The sequence below is a fragment of the Spodoptera frugiperda genome, chromosome 23 (assembly GCF_023101765.2).
Source record: "Spodoptera frugiperda isolate SF20-4 chromosome 23, AGI-APGP_CSIRO_Sfru_2.0, whole genome shotgun sequence".
Taxonomy (NCBI): Eukaryota; Metazoa; Arthropoda; class Insecta; order Lepidoptera; family Noctuidae; genus Spodoptera; species Spodoptera frugiperda.
Window position 1 is genome coordinate 5379754 of NC_064234.1, and position 19363 is coordinate 5399116.

The 19363-nt window shown below is 35.5% G+C and overlaps 3 protein-coding genes across 7 annotated transcripts in view; 2 read left to right on the forward strand and 1 right to left on the reverse strand.

Annotated features, from left to right (window-relative positions):
- LOC118266873 (NAD(+) hydrolase sarm1) overlaps nt 1-14301 on the forward strand; it is a 70277-nt gene extending 55976 nt beyond the window's left edge. For all 5 annotated transcript variants that reach the window (XM_050703264.1, XM_050703265.1, XM_050703266.1 and 2 more), the window contains 10 exons: nt 5255-5410; nt 7674-7864; nt 8247-8697; nt 9842-10090; nt 10251-11572; nt 11676-11911; nt 12111-12400; nt 12490-12656; nt 12776-12970; nt 13149-14301. In XM_050703264.1, the coding sequence (XP_050559221.1) occupies nt 5255-5410; nt 7674-7864; nt 8247-8697; nt 9842-10090; nt 10251-11572; nt 11676-11911; nt 12111-12400; nt 12490-12656; nt 12776-12935 (3222 nt within the window). In that variant the 3' untranslated portion in view covers nt 12936-12970; nt 13149-14301. The remainder of the gene's footprint in view (nt 1-5254; nt 5411-7673; nt 7865-8246; nt 8698-9841; nt 10091-10250; nt 11573-11675; nt 11912-12110; nt 12401-12489; nt 12657-12775; nt 12971-13148) is intronic.
- Nucleotides 14302-16147: 1846 nt separating this feature from the next.
- On the forward strand, nt 16148-17392 carry LOC126912208 (peptidyl-prolyl cis-trans isomerase H). The gene is made up of 3 exons (XM_050703270.1): nt 16148-16412; nt 16510-16686; nt 17074-17392. The coding sequence occupies exons 1-3, from the start codon at nt 16329-16331 to the stop codon at nt 17365-17367; spliced, it is 555 nt and encodes a 184-aa protein (XP_050559227.1). The 5' UTR covers nt 16148-16328; the 3' UTR covers nt 17368-17392.
- LOC126912207 (coenzyme Q-binding protein COQ10, mitochondrial) lies at nt 17378-19131 on the reverse strand. The gene is made up of 3 exons (XM_050703269.1): nt 18905-19131; nt 18641-18778; nt 17378-18021 (listed from the first exon to the last, which is right to left on the reverse strand). The coding sequence occupies exons 1-3, from the start codon at nt 18958-18960 to the stop codon at nt 17556-17558; spliced, it is 660 nt and encodes a 219-aa protein (XP_050559226.1). The 5' UTR covers nt 18961-19131; the 3' UTR covers nt 17378-17555.
- Nucleotides 19132-19363: the final 232 nt, after the last annotated feature.

Sequence of the window (19363 nt, forward strand, 5' to 3'; positions counted from 1 at the left end):
ACTAAATTAATTAAGTATGTTATCGGCTTACTCAGGTTTCTCTTAGTTTAATTGGCACATATTTTAAGTCACAGTTAGGTTAACAGAAACTTGTTTTTCTCTATATTTAACAGACCAACAACACATACTTCTTTGTCCTAAATCAACAGAAGTTCTAATTAAAAACCAATTTAAGAATCAATTTAGTCTTTGTGGTAGACCAAACAAACCACATTTTCGCTTAATATAATAAATATAATCTCTAAAGAAATGAATCAAGCGTGGTTACTCACGAATTTAGTAAACATTTGATTTGATACGGTGATCCGAGACGAATCGTATGCTTTGGCTGCAGGTATGAAGGCTTATGAATCATACATTTATTGCTTTCAAGAAAGTAGGTACCTACTTACACACGTTTACAAAATTGGAACTTTGCTCTCAAAAAAAGTCTTTGTCCGTATTTGTTTTCATAAGTTAGATTCGTTCTTATCCAATTTTGACACTATCTGATTTCTTAAGTAGCAAGTGATAAACACATTTTATGAGCAGATTATCTTTGACTAATACAAAGGTTATTTCGATTGACTGAAGTTATCGATTAATGAAAGACATTAAACCCCATATAAGGTAATAACGATTCAGTCTAATGATTACATTTAAATGGACAGTGCCAATAATAAATTATTCTGTCATCATCAAATAGATGAAATCGGTATTTGAAAGGAAATCAGATATATAATATTCGCTTAATTATCTGTGCCGATGATTCGCTGTACGAGTATCTTGCTGACATTGAAAGGTCGTTGACTTATTACGACGGACGACAGAAGTGGCTGGGTCTCCCTTCCCTTGCTGAGCTTTTTTATAACATAATCTATTGTACGTTATAATATAATCCAAAAGCGTGTCGAATTACATCCCACAAGACCTACAACAATGACCTAAAACACTACTTCCATATTAGTAAGTTTTTCACCATTTTTCCTTATAAATTACAGTCGATGTTTCCCACATTTATACTAAGTACACATTTTATCGCATATTTGCCTTTTGAATTTTTATTTTTGTTTGACCTTTCCTGTCGAATAAAACAAATCGATGAGTTTATAGCACTGTGTGAGAGAGTACGAGTAGTACGAGATGTTATTGTCTTGTTGAGTTGTTGAGCCTTCAATAATTGAGATTGTATTTTGAACTAGTCAATATGGGAGGAGACATTGATAAGATCCAAGTTTTCATCAAGTTATCCGTGAGGCGGATGCAAAGGTCCGTGGGTGGAGCCCCTCTACCCCGCGCCTCACTCGACTCGCCCATTCTAATTAGCCCATTGTGGTCGCCAGTTAAAGTTTGCGGCCGGCCGGCCGGCAGTCACGCCGGAGCCGCCGTCACAGAGACACGTACCGTTGCAATACGTTTACACACAGACACGCGACTGTGATGACGATAAGTGATCGACAGTGCTCTTCGTTGATAAAGACTAACTTTATCTCGTTTTGGTTATACCATTATGTGAATCAAACTGTTGAACATTTGACTCCACGTTTTTAAAGTGTTTGTGGTTGGCGCAGTACAAGGTAAAGCCATTATGATCTACTCGTATTCTGTTAAAACTGGGACCATTGTACGGCTATCAGCGGATACAACAAATCCATGTCCAAAGTAAGTAGGTTCCATAGTAAATAGGTAGTTTGTAATCGAGTACTGGTTGTGTTTCACTAAAATACTTTTGCAGTAACAAGTATTTACTTGTGCCTAACAAAAATGCATATAAATAACTCATAATTAGTGAGAATATATTAAAATCTTGATTGGATACTAAGAGAGAAACGTTTCTTTGAAATATACATGTTAGCCTCCACCATTAAAAGTATGTAATTTGTAGAAATTGATATCAAAACCTGTCTTAATCTAGTACCTGAATCAGCTCTTAGAGATTATATAAATGCGCTTGACAATTAGTATATTTTGTTCTGGAATGTTAGATAACTATCTGGATTATATATATATATATATATATATATATAGCAATTTCATATTACATACAACTAAAGGTTAACTTTTTAAACCAACTGCGAAACCTTTTCAAAGATCACATGCCTTGACAATTTCAATGAAAAGTAACGTATGAAAATCAGTAACCGTAAAATCCGCACTGTATTTAAAACAATACACTCTGCAAATTCTATAATACCGTTAAGTTTCAAAGGCATTATTGGTAATAGATGATTGATTATAATCAGCCTGCATTCCGTACAGGTATGCATACAAATTACATGTAGTCAGTACTGAGCGTTTATTATGTAATAAAGCTCTCTTGTTTTCCCTATAATACTACATACAAAATGATTGTGCATGCAAACTGACCTTCGGTAATAATGCTCCTTGATCGGCATGCAACGGTCACTGCAATGTGCTGCATCTGGCATTAGCCAGAACATTAAGGTGCATTATAAATGGACGGTCAACCGTGCATAGGAACTTGACGTCAATATAAGAAGGCACAAGATGCAATTTCGAAGTAGTGCGGCTCGGGTGTGGCGAGAAAATAAAATCAATTTCAAAATGCAGAATAGTTAACCGTGAAAGCTGTTCTTAGAAGTGAGCAGTGTAGTGAACACTGACGTGATGGGCATAGGCATTGCGGTATTATTTTCCTGCTCATTAATTTCGATTTATGTCGTGTACCTATTGACTTTTGTTTGTTGCACGACGGCGACGGCCCGTTTTGCTTATCTTTATTGTTTACGAGGATACTGCAGTACATTTTAGACAGCTGTGCATCTGTTTGGTTTTGCGTAAATAACCAATAAGTTATTCTCAATTTGATCGTTATATTATAAACTACTAATAAGTATTATTTTGATTACTAATCAATAAAGTAGATTTAGAAGGTAATTATTATTAAAGCAAGCTAACCTTATGTTAATGTCGATATATCTAGCAGTACGGTAGTAAGTTCGTTTCGTAGTCAACCTTGTAGATGTAAGTTATAACTTAATCCTTGTTTTTGAGTGGTTTACCTTTTGACATTTTCGTAGTTGTAATTATAATAAACAAAGTGCGTATAATGTTATTTTATATTTAGCTTAAATGTATTGAAATTAATTAAGAATGTTTCAAGCGTATTCAAATGTATTTTTCCTGTTTGAGTTTTGTAATGGCTTTATGATCAACTTTAGAGAATGGAAATAATATAGGTAACGGGAAAAAAGTACTGAACTTCCTATCATACAAACATTGCTTTTTTTGATGGAGAAAATCATCCAATGGCCTCTCTTGTCTTGGGCGAGGCTAGAGGGAGTGTTATGACACTCCCTAGTAGGAACGGGGTGAAGAGCATACTCTTACTGACTAAAAACCACCCCGTTCCTACTCCTGCTTTTCGAACCGGAGCCCCAATAAATCTGTTAGGTTGTCCGCAGCTCCAGATCAGACATCAGTATGCGGACCTGCGGACTATTATATGTTTTTAGGAGTTCTTAGTTGTAAATATGTACACATACAACGGTGCAGGTGTAATCAATATATTTCAAGTTCTTACATGCTTAATTCATCGATAAAAAAATCTGAACATGACTATTAAAAGACCTCAATTATCAATTACGTACACAAATATTTGATTATGTGCAAGTACTAACAAGTTCATTTTAAAATGGAAATAACAGATAAATAGATACAAAGAGATTGATTTAACTTATCTCGTTCGCGATTTGCATTGCACACGAGTTTCAATATGTACCCATAATCAAGAAATTTTATCGTTATCAACATGTTGTACCTACCTATGCAAAATAACTTTATCTGCCGCTTGTAGTAGTTTCATAACAATGAATTGTATCATATCCTGTGACGACACTTTAATACTTGAAATCTGTGATCTAATTGCGTAACAGATATAGGTACCTATTATATGATGCCCCTGGAACTGTGACGACATTTCTGCAAACTATGAGTCATCTCACGGACCATGATTGACCTGTTGTGTATATCTCCAGTTGAATAGCTTCTTTTTTGCATCGACATTACTCATCGAGACACGCAGACCACTTACGCACACAATCAATGGATACACGTAATAGCTATGACATTATTTATGTAAAAGAGCGATTTATTATTTTTATTGTAATGTATACAACGTGTTTATCAGCACTCAGCAGCCAAAAAGATAAAAGTTTTGTTGCATTTTTTATTCATATTATATCTCCAGTTTGAACTGACAGGGGCAAAGATCGTTCTAGAGCACAAGATGGGCATTTACTTAACCGCAATTAGAAGACTCGGATAGTCCGAATAGGAATATTGATCAGTAAAGAATCGCAATTGTGTCATTGACCCAATAAAGCAGATTGACACAAACTTAAAATACCAATTGCATGTCCAAATTGTAGTAGGAATGTTTATAATTTAGTAAATAACAAGAAGCTTGAAGACGTTATGATGACGCCGTGCCGGCCGGCGTAGCCATGACATCAGCACCGGCCGCGTCACCACGCGTCATCCAGTGCGAATCTCGAACAGTTTCTCCCGCATGATAGGTTAAATCATCGCGGTGTCACACAGCCAATCAACAACGTTATCATTATTTAAATCTTGTGTTTATGCGAATGATAAATTAGAATAATGTTTATAAATGGCAGATGACGTTACAATTCTAATAATTCTGATGTTACACAACCCTAAAGATATCTGCTTTGATCATAGGAATATAGATTGATGTACACTCGTGAAGCACTTGTATGAAGTTAGAATTTGATTAATTGATCTATTTAAGGGTATTGCGAATATCTTGTTTAAATATTCATTGTTGAGTTAGGATTGTTGACTAACATATTTAGAAATCGTAGGCATAAGCAAACAATCTACGGTACGGATGTATCGTAGGCGGCCCCATCAATATGCGTCGAGCATGTCTTTGCGTTCGACAATCGGACGCGTGAGCTGAGTTTCTGATTAATAGCGTTGCCCTCTTACCGGACTATCCGATGACTCACGCATTGATATTACATTACACCGTCAATGGGTCCTTTGACCTTATTCAACGGGTTCAATAAGTGCAGTAAATTGTCCTTGTGCTGAATTTACTGTAGTTACTCCGTTCCAAGAACCATAATAAACATAGACTATGATGGTCATAAAACAATCTGTAGTGATTAGACATAGGTACTAAACCACACCTTTATGTAACGTTATGTAAATTCAATTCCCTTTAACCGTATTGATGCATTTTGGTTTTGTTAAGAGCATAAAATAACAAAAGTTTACCTTGTTACAGATACCAGAGTTTTCGCTCGATGGGAGCAACAGTATAAAACAAAACGGCAGCGCCAAGGATCTGGTTTCCGTCATGGAAAACTTGAAGAAAGGCAATCTCATGTCTCGACAAAATCAGACTCTGAACACCCAAGCTACCAGTTCATCGACACAACAGGTGAGTCTTTATATCCATATCATTTTACACGATTGAAGCCACACAAATATTGCAGTCCCTAATTCACGGCATTGCCTCTAAGTTTTCTAAGAACATAGTATACACAAGGATGAAATAATAAATACACAGTTTTTGTGTTAATTTTCGGTGGAATATGAGCCATAAATATATCATACGGTTGACGTCTGGGCTTCTGGGATTTAAGCATAGAACAATGGATGGGAAGAACATGCCGTGAAGGTCATATAAGGTTATCGGTGGCGAATAATTAGTACAAACAACACAACGGGAACTTAAAGTTGATAATAACCTATCACTGGTACAGAAAACTCCTTTACTATGAACAATATAAAATATGCATTTCATGATCTGCTTTATCGCCAGTATTATGTGTATTGCACTATTAATTTGAAATGTGCGAATGCGAATAAACAATATTAATATTAACTACGTATTGTTCTATACGTTTGAGATAATGGTTTTGTATTATCATTTGTGGCTGGAATTACCCATATTGCATTGAACCTAATTATGAGAATGCATTGGAGGTCGTACCGTGGTTGAGATTAAAACCACATTTCTCACATAAAATCTTTAAAAGGCTTTGGCAAGCATGTTTGTAAAGAAAGCGAAAAATATTTTTTGTCTGACTGTGCATATAATTTTTATTCATTTGTGTATGTTATTCCTTATTTCGCGTCAAATTTTGAAAACCATTTTACCCTGAACGTAATTTTGGGTTTAAATATAGGTAGTGAGTTATATTAGTCTCGGCCTCGGTTTATAAAACAGTGTATGTTTATTTTGAATTCATCCAACGCGAGTTACGGGAAAAATAAAATTTAACGCAAATGCGACTCCGCGTTGCCCGCGAGATGTACCTATTGTCGGCACTAATGACGGCGAGGTCGTCAGAATGCATAATTATTTCCAAGCTGTGTAAAATTAGTACGCCTTTGTTTTAAAAATTAGCAGGTATAAAATAAATCACAAGATTTATTTACTTCGCACTTGAGCAGTTGTAACAATTTTGGTCAAGTAGAGACAAAGTTAGCTAGAAAAGGATGACATTCATAGCATGCTAAATCATAGAAAAATAAACACAAAATGAACGTCCGATCTGATATTAGCTGCGAATGAACATGAACTGACATGGTAGATGAAAATTGGCTCAGTTCCAAAGAGCTCTGTGACATGTTGTAACGTAGGACGACAGGCTACGATGTTTTACAACGTGCCCTAAGGGCCTCTTGTCATATTTGGGCTAGCTCGAACATCACTTTTCTTTCATCACTAACTTATCAATCATTCCATTCATTACAAATATTCAATAGTAGCAGTCATTAAATTGTTATGTATTGTTCGTAATTTGGCTCTACTGAAGGCAATTAAAAATAAGAGTACTTCCGGATAGTTGTTTTGTTATTATCTATTAGAGAGTGAACAATTTGCTGTTCTACATTTGTTCAGAATAGCCGCAAAAACAATTGTGTTTCTCTTGCCAATTGCCTCTCTTTAATCATCATAAGAATACCTACACAAAAAATCTGTACTAACAACAAAATTAACACGATCACCCACGCTATTTAAGAGGACCGTCGCTAACGGGTCCACAACATTCAGTATACCAAGTACGCGTGAGGTTCAAGGGCATGATTTGTTGCATCCCGCCCGCCCACACTCGGTGAATCATTTTTTCGCTTCTCAATCACAGTATTCATTGCCAAAATATGGGACTATTATAAGCAGACTTTTCGTTTATAGATAATAATTAAAGATTGCTTTTTATAGCACTGCTACGTGACGAGTATCACAGTTATCTCAAAAATTTTGTTTATTTTTTAATATTATCCTTATACTCCCATAAATTATATTTAGTACCCTTCACAATTAGGTAACATTACAATAGCAATGTGTGTTGAGCATATTTTTTCAAACGTGTGCTAATTTTAAAATGCCCCTGTTATTTCTGTATTTCTATTTTGTATAGCCCTGGCTTTATTTACTTCATTCGTGTAGGTGCGCCAAGACGAGTGACGCCCAACTAACAATCTCCTCTAGCATTGGCACTGAACTCCTCTACAGTCCTAGTCTAGATAACGAGTTTGAAGGAACAATACGTAGATTGTGCCTTCTTAAATTTTTACGACAGGTTTCTATAATTTAAATAGTCCAAGGTTAATACTTCGAACCCTTCTTTCCACAATTAAAAGCTACTAGATATAGGTCATTTTCTCAAAGATTTATATTTTCCTATTTTCAGATGGTGTCAAGTACGACTTCAAGCAGTGCCTCATCGAGCCAGAGGTTGCAGAGTTCATCGCAGCGACTCGCGCACATGGCCAACACTGAAAGGAAAGCGAGCTCAATGAAGTCTGATCTTTCTGAACTTAAAAGCTCTATTTCTGAGATGAAGACATTGAGCAACACAGCTGCGAAAAATTTCAGTCAAAGGTTAGTGTCTAGAATGGGCCAATTATTACCTACAATTATTTTTTACGATTACTTACATAAGAAATCCATAACGTGCCAATAATGTGTTTCGTGTTTAGTCAATAGGTGTTAACACAGACGTTTTCCCGAGAACATTAAAGATAGTTTTGCCATTACCCACGAACCTGTACATGCGAGCTCACCTGAGCGACCTTGGCTTTCGTCCAATTCCCACCCGCTGTTTCTCTACTCTGTGTTTGCAGTACCACGCCGACAAACAATAGCAACACTACAGTTTCCGCGCATCCCTTTTCGAGCTCTCGTGCGGTTATCGCATACATTAAATAAAAAAATAGTTTGCGTCTAAAAAAGGCCACGTCAATATTTGTTGTTTTGTTTCCAGAATAAGAAGCTCAATGGAGAATATCGTTGATCAAGATGACTTAGCTGATCGGAATATGCCCGTTATTCGAGATCTGAGTGATATGGACGACATGGGCGATATTAGTGACATGGGAGAATTGTCCGGCGAAGGTCCCCTTGTAACTTTTCCGGAGTCTGATACGCCACCACCCATAACGGAGAAACCATGCCTGCTTTCCAGCAGTGGCGCTGTTGTTGGATCAAGCACAGCAAATGAACTTAAATATAGTGCGGCACGTATGACATCTGCAAGTTCTACACGAGTTGTTGCTGATGGGTACAGTGCATCACGGTCTGCATCCAACAGCACAAAAATGCGCAGACTACAACACGGTGATTTACAATATGCTGAACGCAGTGCAGCTAGTGCATCACATCGGTTACTTCAAGCAGAAGGCCTTACTGCAGAACAAAACGCTGCTTCTCTTCAAGTAAGTAATATACTGTTTGTCCGTAATTTATTCAAAAGTCAAATCAGTTTTTTTTTATTAATGTGAAAATATAATAATTATTTATGATTGTTGTAATGATACAACAGTGATTAAGTAAAAAGTTAGCATAACAATAGGTCAAACGACTACCACATTCGGGCGTCTGGCTGTAACGTCTGCGGAGCCAAAAAGGCGCGTCGAAGGACGTGACCTCGCGTGAAAGCGACCGATCGATATCATAGAGAACCGCCTCCACCACGGCGAAGCGCGCAGTGTTGTGGGATTTCTTGCAACGATAACATCCAGTATGTGAATGTTTTTAAAATCACGCGATAGTTTTGTCGCGTACTATGGCTGCTCGAATTCTCGCGTGGACTGGCAGGATGCTGCGACGCGGAGGATCGCCTGGAGCGGTGAGCTCATTATCTCCAGGCGCTTATCGCCAAAGTAACTGAACCACGCTTCTCTCAGTCAGTGCCTGAACGTCGTGCGCGCGAGCACACGCGGAAGTCAATTATTGCGCGTGCGCGCACGAGTACTCGAATAGTCGGTTTTAAATATAGATACAGAATGTCTGCGGGAGGGGGGTCCGCCCCGTGGCCGGTACACCGCGGCGTCCTGTCACGCTTTCATCCAAGATCACAAAATCCTTCGGTGAGAGTACGTTTCTTCGGAAATTTTCACATACGACCTTCAAAACACGTGACGTGTGTACACAAACTTCAAAACTAATAGAAAACGCACGAATTTCATACGTTTGGCCTATATCCAATAGGAATTATTAGGACGTACAATCCGAGCCGTGACGCGGACCGCTGTCCAATATAAAAGTAGTTTTCATATTCCGGAGCGAACGTGTCGCGACTTTATTCAAAAAACAACCATGTCTTCAAAACGTCGCTCAAGACCTAAATTACGTATCGCTATTGCCGTAACTATCAAATATTTACTTTGTGAATCATGTGTTGTTTTAAAAGAACACTAGTGATTTCAGTGATAACATCCGTGTCTTCTCGACTGTGAACTGAAAACAGTATTTTTATGTCAAACAAATTTTTAAAATTATTTTCTCCATAAATATACTTTTTAACAGATAATCAGTACCAGTTTTCCAGTAAAATAAACGTGCTATTGTGTATTTTAGGAACAAAGGTCGTTGAAAGCGGGCGAAGTAACAGCACAGGAGGCAAACAACATGACGACTTCCAGTTCAAGACTTCAGACTGAAGCTTTCAGTGCAGAGAAAATGGCAATGGCTTCGGCACAAGCTAGGCAAACAGTTACCTCGAGTGGGATGTTTAGTCATAAGGAACACTCCAGCGTCGCTCATTCTAATATGACAATTTCCAGTAAGAACTTGTCAACCAAGTCTACTCTTCATACTTCCTCACAGGTATGTAATATTCTTGTTGTTTTTCTACATTCATTTGGTGTTATCTAAAGTCATAAGTGTATTTATAACTGTTTCAAGTGATAGTAACTACACAATACAGGCAGCGACGCGTATTAAAAGTATTAAAAGTTATTAAAATAAAACCATTATATCATTTCAGATGAGTCAACTACTGAATGGGGCAATCAAACCAGGAGACGAAGATCTAACTAATTTAACATTTGACGATTTAGAAAAACTAAATGGAAGCTCAAACCAAAAAGATGTAGAAACGGCTATTCAAAAATATTCGTCCAGATTGAATGCGTTTATAACATCTATTAAGAATAATCAAATGGATATGAAAAATGCATCAATGCATTTCAACAAGTTAAATGAAATGTTACGTCGAGCGTGGGCGGTGCCAACTTACGGCCACGAACTTGGATATTCTCTATGTAACACACTTAGAGAATCTGGAGGTCTTGATATACTTATGGCCAATTGTATGGAATACAGCAATCCTGAATTACAATTCTCGTCTGCGAAATTACTTGAACAATGCCTTACGACTGAAAATAGAGCTCATGTAGTACAAAATGGTCTTGAAAAGGTAGTGAACGTTGCATGTTTTTGTACAAAACCCACAAATTCAGTATCTCATGCTAGAATTGGTACAGGGATATTGGAACATCTATTCAAACACAGTGAAAGTACTTGTGGAGACGTTATCAAACTAGGAGGTTTAGATGCAGTCCTATTTGAATGTCGGAAGAATGATATAGAAACTCTCAGGCATTGTGCAACAGCACTCGCTAACTTATCCTTGTATGGTGGTGCTGAAAATCAAGAAGCAATGATCAAGAGGAAAGTGCCGATGTGGCTATTCCCACTAGCGTTCCATAATGACGATAACATTAAATACTATGCTTGCCTAGCCATAGCTGTTTTGGTTGCAAACAAAGAGATTGAAGCCGCCGTCCTTAAGTCTGGAACACTGGATTTAGTAGAACCATTTGTCACTTCACATAATCCTTCTGAGTTTGCACGATCAAATCTTGCTCACGCTCACGGTCAAAGTAAGAACTGGCTAAAAAGGTTAGTCCCGGTATTGAGTTCAAAAAGAGAAGAAGCCAGAAATCTAGCAGCTTTCCATTTTTGCATGGAGGCCGGAATTAAGAAGCAACAGGGAAACACAGAAATATTTAGGGAAATTGGTGCAATAGAATCGTTAAAAAAGGTGGCCAGCTGTCCAAATGCTGTTGCATCTAAATATGCTGCACAAGCTTTACGACTGATAGGGGAGGAAGTGCCTCATAAATTATCTCAGCAAGTTCCTCTTTGGTCCATTGAAGATGTTAGAGAATGGGTAAAACAGATAGGTTTCTCAGAATATGCAACAAACTTTTATGAAAGTAGAGTCGATGGTGATTTGTTACTACAAATAAGTGAAGAAAACCTTAAAGAAGATATCGGTTTGCAAAACGGAATCAAACGGAAAAGGTACAAATCTGTTTAGTTTAGCAATAAATTACACATGATTATTATTTTTGTATTTATTTAGTCTATTATTTGAATCAATGAATAATACCAATTATATTTACAGATTCACGAGAGAACTTCAGCAACTCAAGAAAATGGCAGATTACACTTCACGGGACACAAGCAGTCTCAACGACTTTTTGCAAGGCATAGGACCAGAGTACACCATTTATACATATTCAATGCTAAACGCTGGTGTTGACAAAGAATGCATTCGACATCTTAGTGATGAACAACTAGAGAATGAGTGTCGAATTAAGAATAGTATACATAGATTAAGGATCCTAGATGCTATTAAAGGTAAGCTAATTCAATTAAGTATTTAAGGTAATAAGTACAGTTAATCTCAAAGAACCTCGCATATAAGCTTAGGTGATTCACAGTGTGTTTTATCGGTTAATTACAAGGTGCTCCATTTGGCACAATATCTGAATTTAATAATATAGTCAATTATGAGTCTGAGTAACAAGTTGTAATATTTCTATTCTTATTATTACAGAATATGCATCATGTTTGTTGAGTAAGGGCGAAGAAAATATGGAGAAGAATTTGGACGTGTTCGTTAGCTACCGTAGGTCTAACGGATCTCAACTGGCTAGTTTACTAAAGGTCCACCTTCAACTAAGAGGTTTCACAGTGTTCATAGACGTGGAACGTTTAGAAGCTGGAAAGTTCGACAACAATCTACTGCAGAGCATTCGCCAGGCAAAACATTTCTTGCTTGTCCTGACACCAAATGCACTTGACAGGTGTAAAAAAGATACTGATAGAAAAGACTGGGTTCACAGAGTAAGTTTTTATCTGTTATTTAGCCAAACGTCTTTAATATTATAAACCATCTATATTTACCGAATATTAACCAATATTTAATGTCGCAGGAGATAGTGGCAGCGTTGCAATCACAATGCAATATTGTACCAATTATCGACAACTTTGAGTGGCCTAAAGCTGAAGAACTTCCTGAGGATATGCGAGCAGTATGTCACTTCAACGGCGTGAGATGGATACATGACTACCAAGATGCATGTGTCGATAAGCTAGAAAGGTAAAATATATATTTTATAAACTACCAACAAATTGTTCGTAATATTTTACACAAAAACAATAAAAGATCTAAGTGCTTTTGTATCCAGTTCGCAAATTAAATGAAATATTATATTCCAGCTTCCTCCGAGGAAAATCCAATCTCGCTAACCGACTTGATGGGCAATTGAGAGGTCGTGGAGACACGGTAACCCCTGGAACTGCCACCATTGGACGAGGACCACCGAACTATCAGCGAATGGCTTCCTGCGAGAGCAGAGGAAGCGATAAAGCAGATTGACTAGAGCCACCCATACACACACTGCCGCCTGTTAGGTACGCTATGTGTTGCTTGTCAGTTATCCGCTGTTAGGTTTTTAGTTACATACTTTCAAAAGTAAATAATAAATAATTAATGTACAATAATTTTTATACCCAGTATTAAACCTGAGTTTAATGGTGACGAAAATTGAATCTTAATGCCTTTAAAATAAAAAATATTTTCGTTTTTCAGACCACGAAGAAGCCGCCAATCCTCCTTGGGAAAATCTTTAGCCTCCTCACAAAGCTGCGAACAATTACCTACTAGTAGTAATACTTCTAAGAACACGTCTCCTGAAAAATCACTTTATAGTTTACCTGAAATGTTAACGGAAAGTAGTGATAACATAGACTGTCACGAAGTAGAGAAACCTTCACGTAGATGCCGTAGCTGCGAAGGCATATTAGAAGCCGAGGAACAAATGCACACACAGCTGTCTTTGCCCACGCCTTTAGATGCTGCCACACAAACGAAGAGGAAAAGAAATTTCATGGACAGATGCGTGAACAAAGTGAGACTGTGTTGATTGAGTGGTGTAACGGTCGTTCGGAAGCACATGAACAAACCAACACGCTGCAAAGTGTGTATGATTGGTGACATTATTGGACTTTAATTACATATTTATGTGAATCTAATTTTAAAGTACAAAGATGTGCACAATGTGTATATATTTTGTGTATGGCTATAATTTAAAATGTTCAATGTGTGTGTCAACACATTGATATTGGTAATCTAATAAGATCGTAATCTCAATGAGTGCTTGTGAATTATTTTATACTGCTGTTATATGAGAAGATGCCACCACCCTGCCGTGCTTCAAGAGCATCGCACGAGGTGGTGGTATGATTGTTAAATAGGACTGTTTGCTATTGTAGTACTACCTATAGCAAATTGCTTATCTGACTCTGGTAATATTTTATTATCTCTCTATCCCTTCACTCTCTATAGATATTACAATGAATTTACTTATGTCCTATTTTATTGTAAAATTAGTATCTTGCCAATGAAGTATTTGTAAAAAGCAAAATGTTACGAAATTATAATTCACATTATGTGATAGCTTAGATCTTCTATAATGTATAAAATATTTAAATAGATTTTTCTCGAAAATATCGATATATTGCTAGTATGTACCTAATGAATTCATTTCCGCATGAAATAATTTCCAAACTAAGTAATAGGTATTATTACTTGAACCTGTACAAAATTTTACTATAGATGTAGATTTTATTTTAGTCATTTTATGAGTTAACCTTAATATAAATCATTGTACTCCGTCAAACCTTGTATTTATGTACTAGCCTAGTTCTAACCACGAAATAAATGGCATTATTAAAATATATAACTACATCGTTTTATTTATTAAGTGACAGTTTCACCACGTTCATACTAGTGCCTGATAAACTTATGTGACAGATAGTGCATACAAATAACATTCATAATTCAAAGTTATCTGGGATATAGTAGCTATCCAGACATTGTGAAACCAGTTCTAACTGTTGTATTAGAAAGCTTACGCACAGTCTTATCAAAACAAATACCTATTGTATCGAAAAGACATAACTATTTAAACCTGATTGGTTCAGAGAGCTTTATAAAATATGTCGAGAAACTGATTCTGTTATAAAGCATGTTTATCCTATTTTGTCCCTTTACTTACCTACATAATGCTACTTATGTAAAAAATGCAAAAGTTTGTTTGTTTGTTACTCCTTCACATCAAAATGGCTGAAGGAATTGAGACGAAATTTGGAACAGGAGTAGATTATGGTCTAGAATAACATACAGGCTACTTTCTTTCCCACAGGTATATGGGTGAAGCCCCTGGCAGAAGCTAGTTAACTATATTAAAATGAAAAGAAAACTTTATAAAACAATTATAAATATATTTCTATATTCAAAACATTATATTACATAACAATACATGCATTACATAAATGTTAACTATAACAATATTACTCTTAACTAATCTACAACAATATTTTCTATAGAATTCTATAAACATAACAAGATGGTTATTGTTACAATAAAAGTTTTACTATATTGTTTATGTTACATAATTACATAAATATTATGTATACATGCATGATACAAAAAGTGGCTAGTAGTTACCTGTAGCTTCAGTCACAAGACAATATCACAAACAAAAAAATATAAAAGTACTATGTATACACAAAGAAGGTTCTAATACTAGTTATCATCATAAAGGTTTCTCAATTTGAATAGAGAATGAGCACTCATCACATCCAATTATGACTTTAGAAGTCATAGTATCACCATCTAACACATAAGTACCACCACATCTGCACGGGTAAGTATAAACTCCTTCACTCGAGTCAAATTCCATGTCTTTTATAGATATAGAGTCATACAACAGAGATTCACTATTCTCCTGACATGACAACATTGCATCATACTGTTTTCTGGTCAATGGATCCTTTAGAACAGACCATGCTTTCTGTATAAGAAGAAAATTCTCATCACTTTGATTATCACTCTTGTCTGGGTGTGAAGACAGAATTAAACGTTTGTAATTCCGCTTTAATTCGTCACTTGAAACTGTTCTCTCGCATTCCAATACTTTGTAATAGTCTACAAAGGGTTCTTCCATTCTATCTGAGCTAAGAGAAATAGTAAAATGTACCTTCGGCTTAGAAGTTGTTTTACTTCAGATTTCAGTTTCTTTTTCTATAGTCTGCAGGCTGTTGAATGAACTTCCCCAACAATAAAATGGTTTTGAGGATTTGACCGTCAAATAATGTTCGTCTGTCTTTAAATAGAAACAGTCGATAAAAAAACAAAACACGACTAACACAGGAGTTACAACAGATATGAACGATTACAGTTTGTTGTAAGTAAAATTAAAATTCGAACTTGCATTTTCGAGCACCTCAAAACATTCGCATGCGGATTTGACATGGACTGAGCGATGACAGTTGACAGTTAAAAAACAGCAGAGGATCCTGTTCCGTTTTGCGTAGAAAGGAATAACATAAATTGATTTTATATAATCGTCTATTTGTTTCTTTATCGATAAAATATAAGTGTAGTTTGTAAATTACTTACCATGTAATACATCTCATTCTCATGGGAATATTGGCATGATTACAAAAGATAAGAATCTTTTAATCAAAGATTTGTTAAGGTAGGTACGTCGTACAGTTTGGAAGTTGCATGGATTGAATTGTAGTTTGAGGTTGTTTCATGTTTGTCAACTTGACAGTCGGTAGCGTAGTTTCGGTTTTAGGTTAGGATTTAAGAAACTTTACATAGGTAGTTAAAAGTGAAAATATTAGCAGTTATTCTTAAATGATTATTCAACCGTATTAAGCTTTGTGTCATTAACGAATATAACCCACTTTAACTGACAAAATGCCAACTTGGAATCAAATTCAATCTCAACTTCGAAACCCAAACAATCCAGTTGTATTTTTTGATATAACTGTTGGGACTACTGTAAGTACTTTTAATATTATGATCATTATTCATACTATCAATGTATTATTTAAGAAATTTCAATCCAAACTTATATTTACTATTTATTTTCCTACAGGAAATAGGGCGAATGATATTTGAACTGTTTGCGGATGTAGTGCCGAAAACAAGCGAAAACTTTAGAGAATTCTGTACAGGAGAATACAGAAGAGATGGTGTACCACTAGGATATAAAGGAGCGACATTCCACAGAGTCATAAAGGACTTTATGATCCAAGGTGGAGACTTTGTCAATGTAAGTTTACGGTTTAATTATGAGTTCATTCTGTTAAATCACATTATCTTAACAATGTAGATAGCTTTAGGTTTTCCCCATTGTTATTGCTACATATGTAATCTGTGACAACATTGTGAGTAGTGTATTGTTAAATCTATTATTTTACTACTTCATTTATGTGTTATGTCTAATATACTGTTGTTTCATTGTTCTTAAATAAAATAAAATGTACCTTCAGTACAACCACAGTAACAGTTGCAGAAATAACTTAAAATTATACAAGAAACTTCTGAAATAACAATTGCATTACAACTTATGCTTAGTTCCAGCCTTAAATTTTAATCTTACAAGAAAAATTATATGCTAAGCATCAGTTTATATTGATAAATCCATGTCATGTTTCAGGGTGATGGTACTGGTGTTATGAGCATATATGGAGGCAGCACATTTGCAGATGAAAACTTTGTATTAAAACATGATTCCCCAGGATTACTGTCAATGGCCAACAGTGGTAAAGATACTAATGGCTGCCAGTTCTTCATTACATGTGCTAAGTGCAACTTTTTAGACAATAAGCATGTAGTGTTCGGGAGAGTGATTGACGGACTACTTGTTATGAGGAAAATAGAAAATGTTCCTACTGGACCTAACAACAAACCAAAAATACCAGTTACAATATCTCAGTGTGGACAAATGTGAATAAAAACTATTTTTAAATAAATAATACATTTATTTTTTTAACCAGTAACAATAGGTGAAGCATAGCTTCATGGTAAAAACATTCATAAATGTCACAATTTAATCACAATCACAAATTTAATACAAGTAATCACAATAAATACATTTACACTATGGTAATTTGAGCTATAGTCTATGTGGTAGTGTCATCAAGTTCTGTAAGTATTGGTATTCAGCAGTAGATTTACAGGTTGTATGGAAGCAGGTCCATACCGTCTACCAACTTCTTGTATAAAAGCACTCTCCATCTGTCGAGCAACTTGGTCAAAGAATAAATTTGATAAATGTGAGTGGAAGGCGGAGCGGAATTCAAAACTAATTTGGAAATCAATAACACAAGATTGTAGTTCTCTTTTGAGGCCAGGACTAAATCTCCATAGGGTCAGCATGTGATGGAAGAGCTTGCCGTCCTTACATTCTGCTTTCACCAAGTGAGGTTTTAGCAGGGTGACATTTGAAGTGTATGACTCATTTATCGGAGGGAATCCAATGACTAAATCTGCCTTTAGATTTTGTGAATTCCTCTCTTTGACTATGGACCTCTTGCACCATGGAAGAAACTTATGGTAATTATCAACATCCGAGACAACCTCAAACATTTGATCCATTGTATGGCTGAAATGCACAAAAGAGAATATTTTAAAATTATAGTTTTTTATTAAGAGCTATCTGTTTATTATGAAACTCAGAGTATTTCCAAGTATGTTCTAACACTAAATTGAAGTATAAAGTATGTTTATTAATCCAAATAAATATTCCAACAATGATGTCATATGGCATTAGTATTTAGATTCTTTATGCTTCTAGATTGAGTTATAATAATACTTTTGAGGCTCAGCTTTTGAATTGTTGGGTATAAACCTAGAACCAAATAGCATTAGAAAACAAACAGCACAATCAAGTTGATAACTGAATATGATAATCTCAAACAGATATTCACTGATAACTAAATATGTAAATCTGTTTGAAAATTAACATATTCAGCTATTACAGAGGACTTGTTTGTGCTGTTTTCACTGAAATGTTAATAATTTACATAGATAGGCATTATGCAAATGCTTCTCAAATTGTCTAAAGTCATTATCCCAGTCATTAATTTTTGACATTATAATTTTAAAGTACCTTTAAGTGATGTTATTAAATTATTACAATAAAAAATAACACATGGACAGTACTTAAAAACTTTTTGGTGAAGTTAAGACTATTTTTTTATAATATTTTCTGCATTACTTACCCTACCAGCTGCCTTCCCCGGTATTCTCGAACTCGTTCTTTTTTAGGGAAATTAAATAAGTTTCTTTTCTGTTGCCCTGTGCCTTGACATTGACATCTAATTTCATCATTTAATCTATTTACGTAATGACCCTGAAAACTACAGGAAGAGGAATTAAATACTTTAAATTAAGGTAACAATAAGACATATCAACAAGATAATCCACACAAAATATTAATAAATCTGTCTAGCGAACGAATATGTTATAAAATCTTAAATACATACCTGTATAAACCATGCTTTTGAAATAAAACTCTAGCGCTGTTTTTTAATAAAACCATTGTGTATAAATTATGATAACTTTTGTGAACTAAAGGAACAATAAATTTAAAGCATTTTCACTAGAATTCCAAAATACTTAATTTTTTTCTGAGTAATGTTTTCTTTCCGACTTCGGAGTTCGACTTTTGGCGATTTTTTTTGACTAGGGATTGTCAGATGTCACTGTCATCGCAATTTTGCAACATGGCATCAATGTTACCAACTCTCATCAAAATTCCCCCTTCCATATAATATAATTATAACCGACTTCAAAAAATGAGGTTGTTGGATCAATATGTAATATTATGTATTTATGTTTGTCCCTGATAATCTCGCAATTGACTCGATCGATTTTTACACTCGAAGTATTGGTTACATTTAGAAGCAGGATTTAGAACATTAATCAACTTTATTATTTTATTC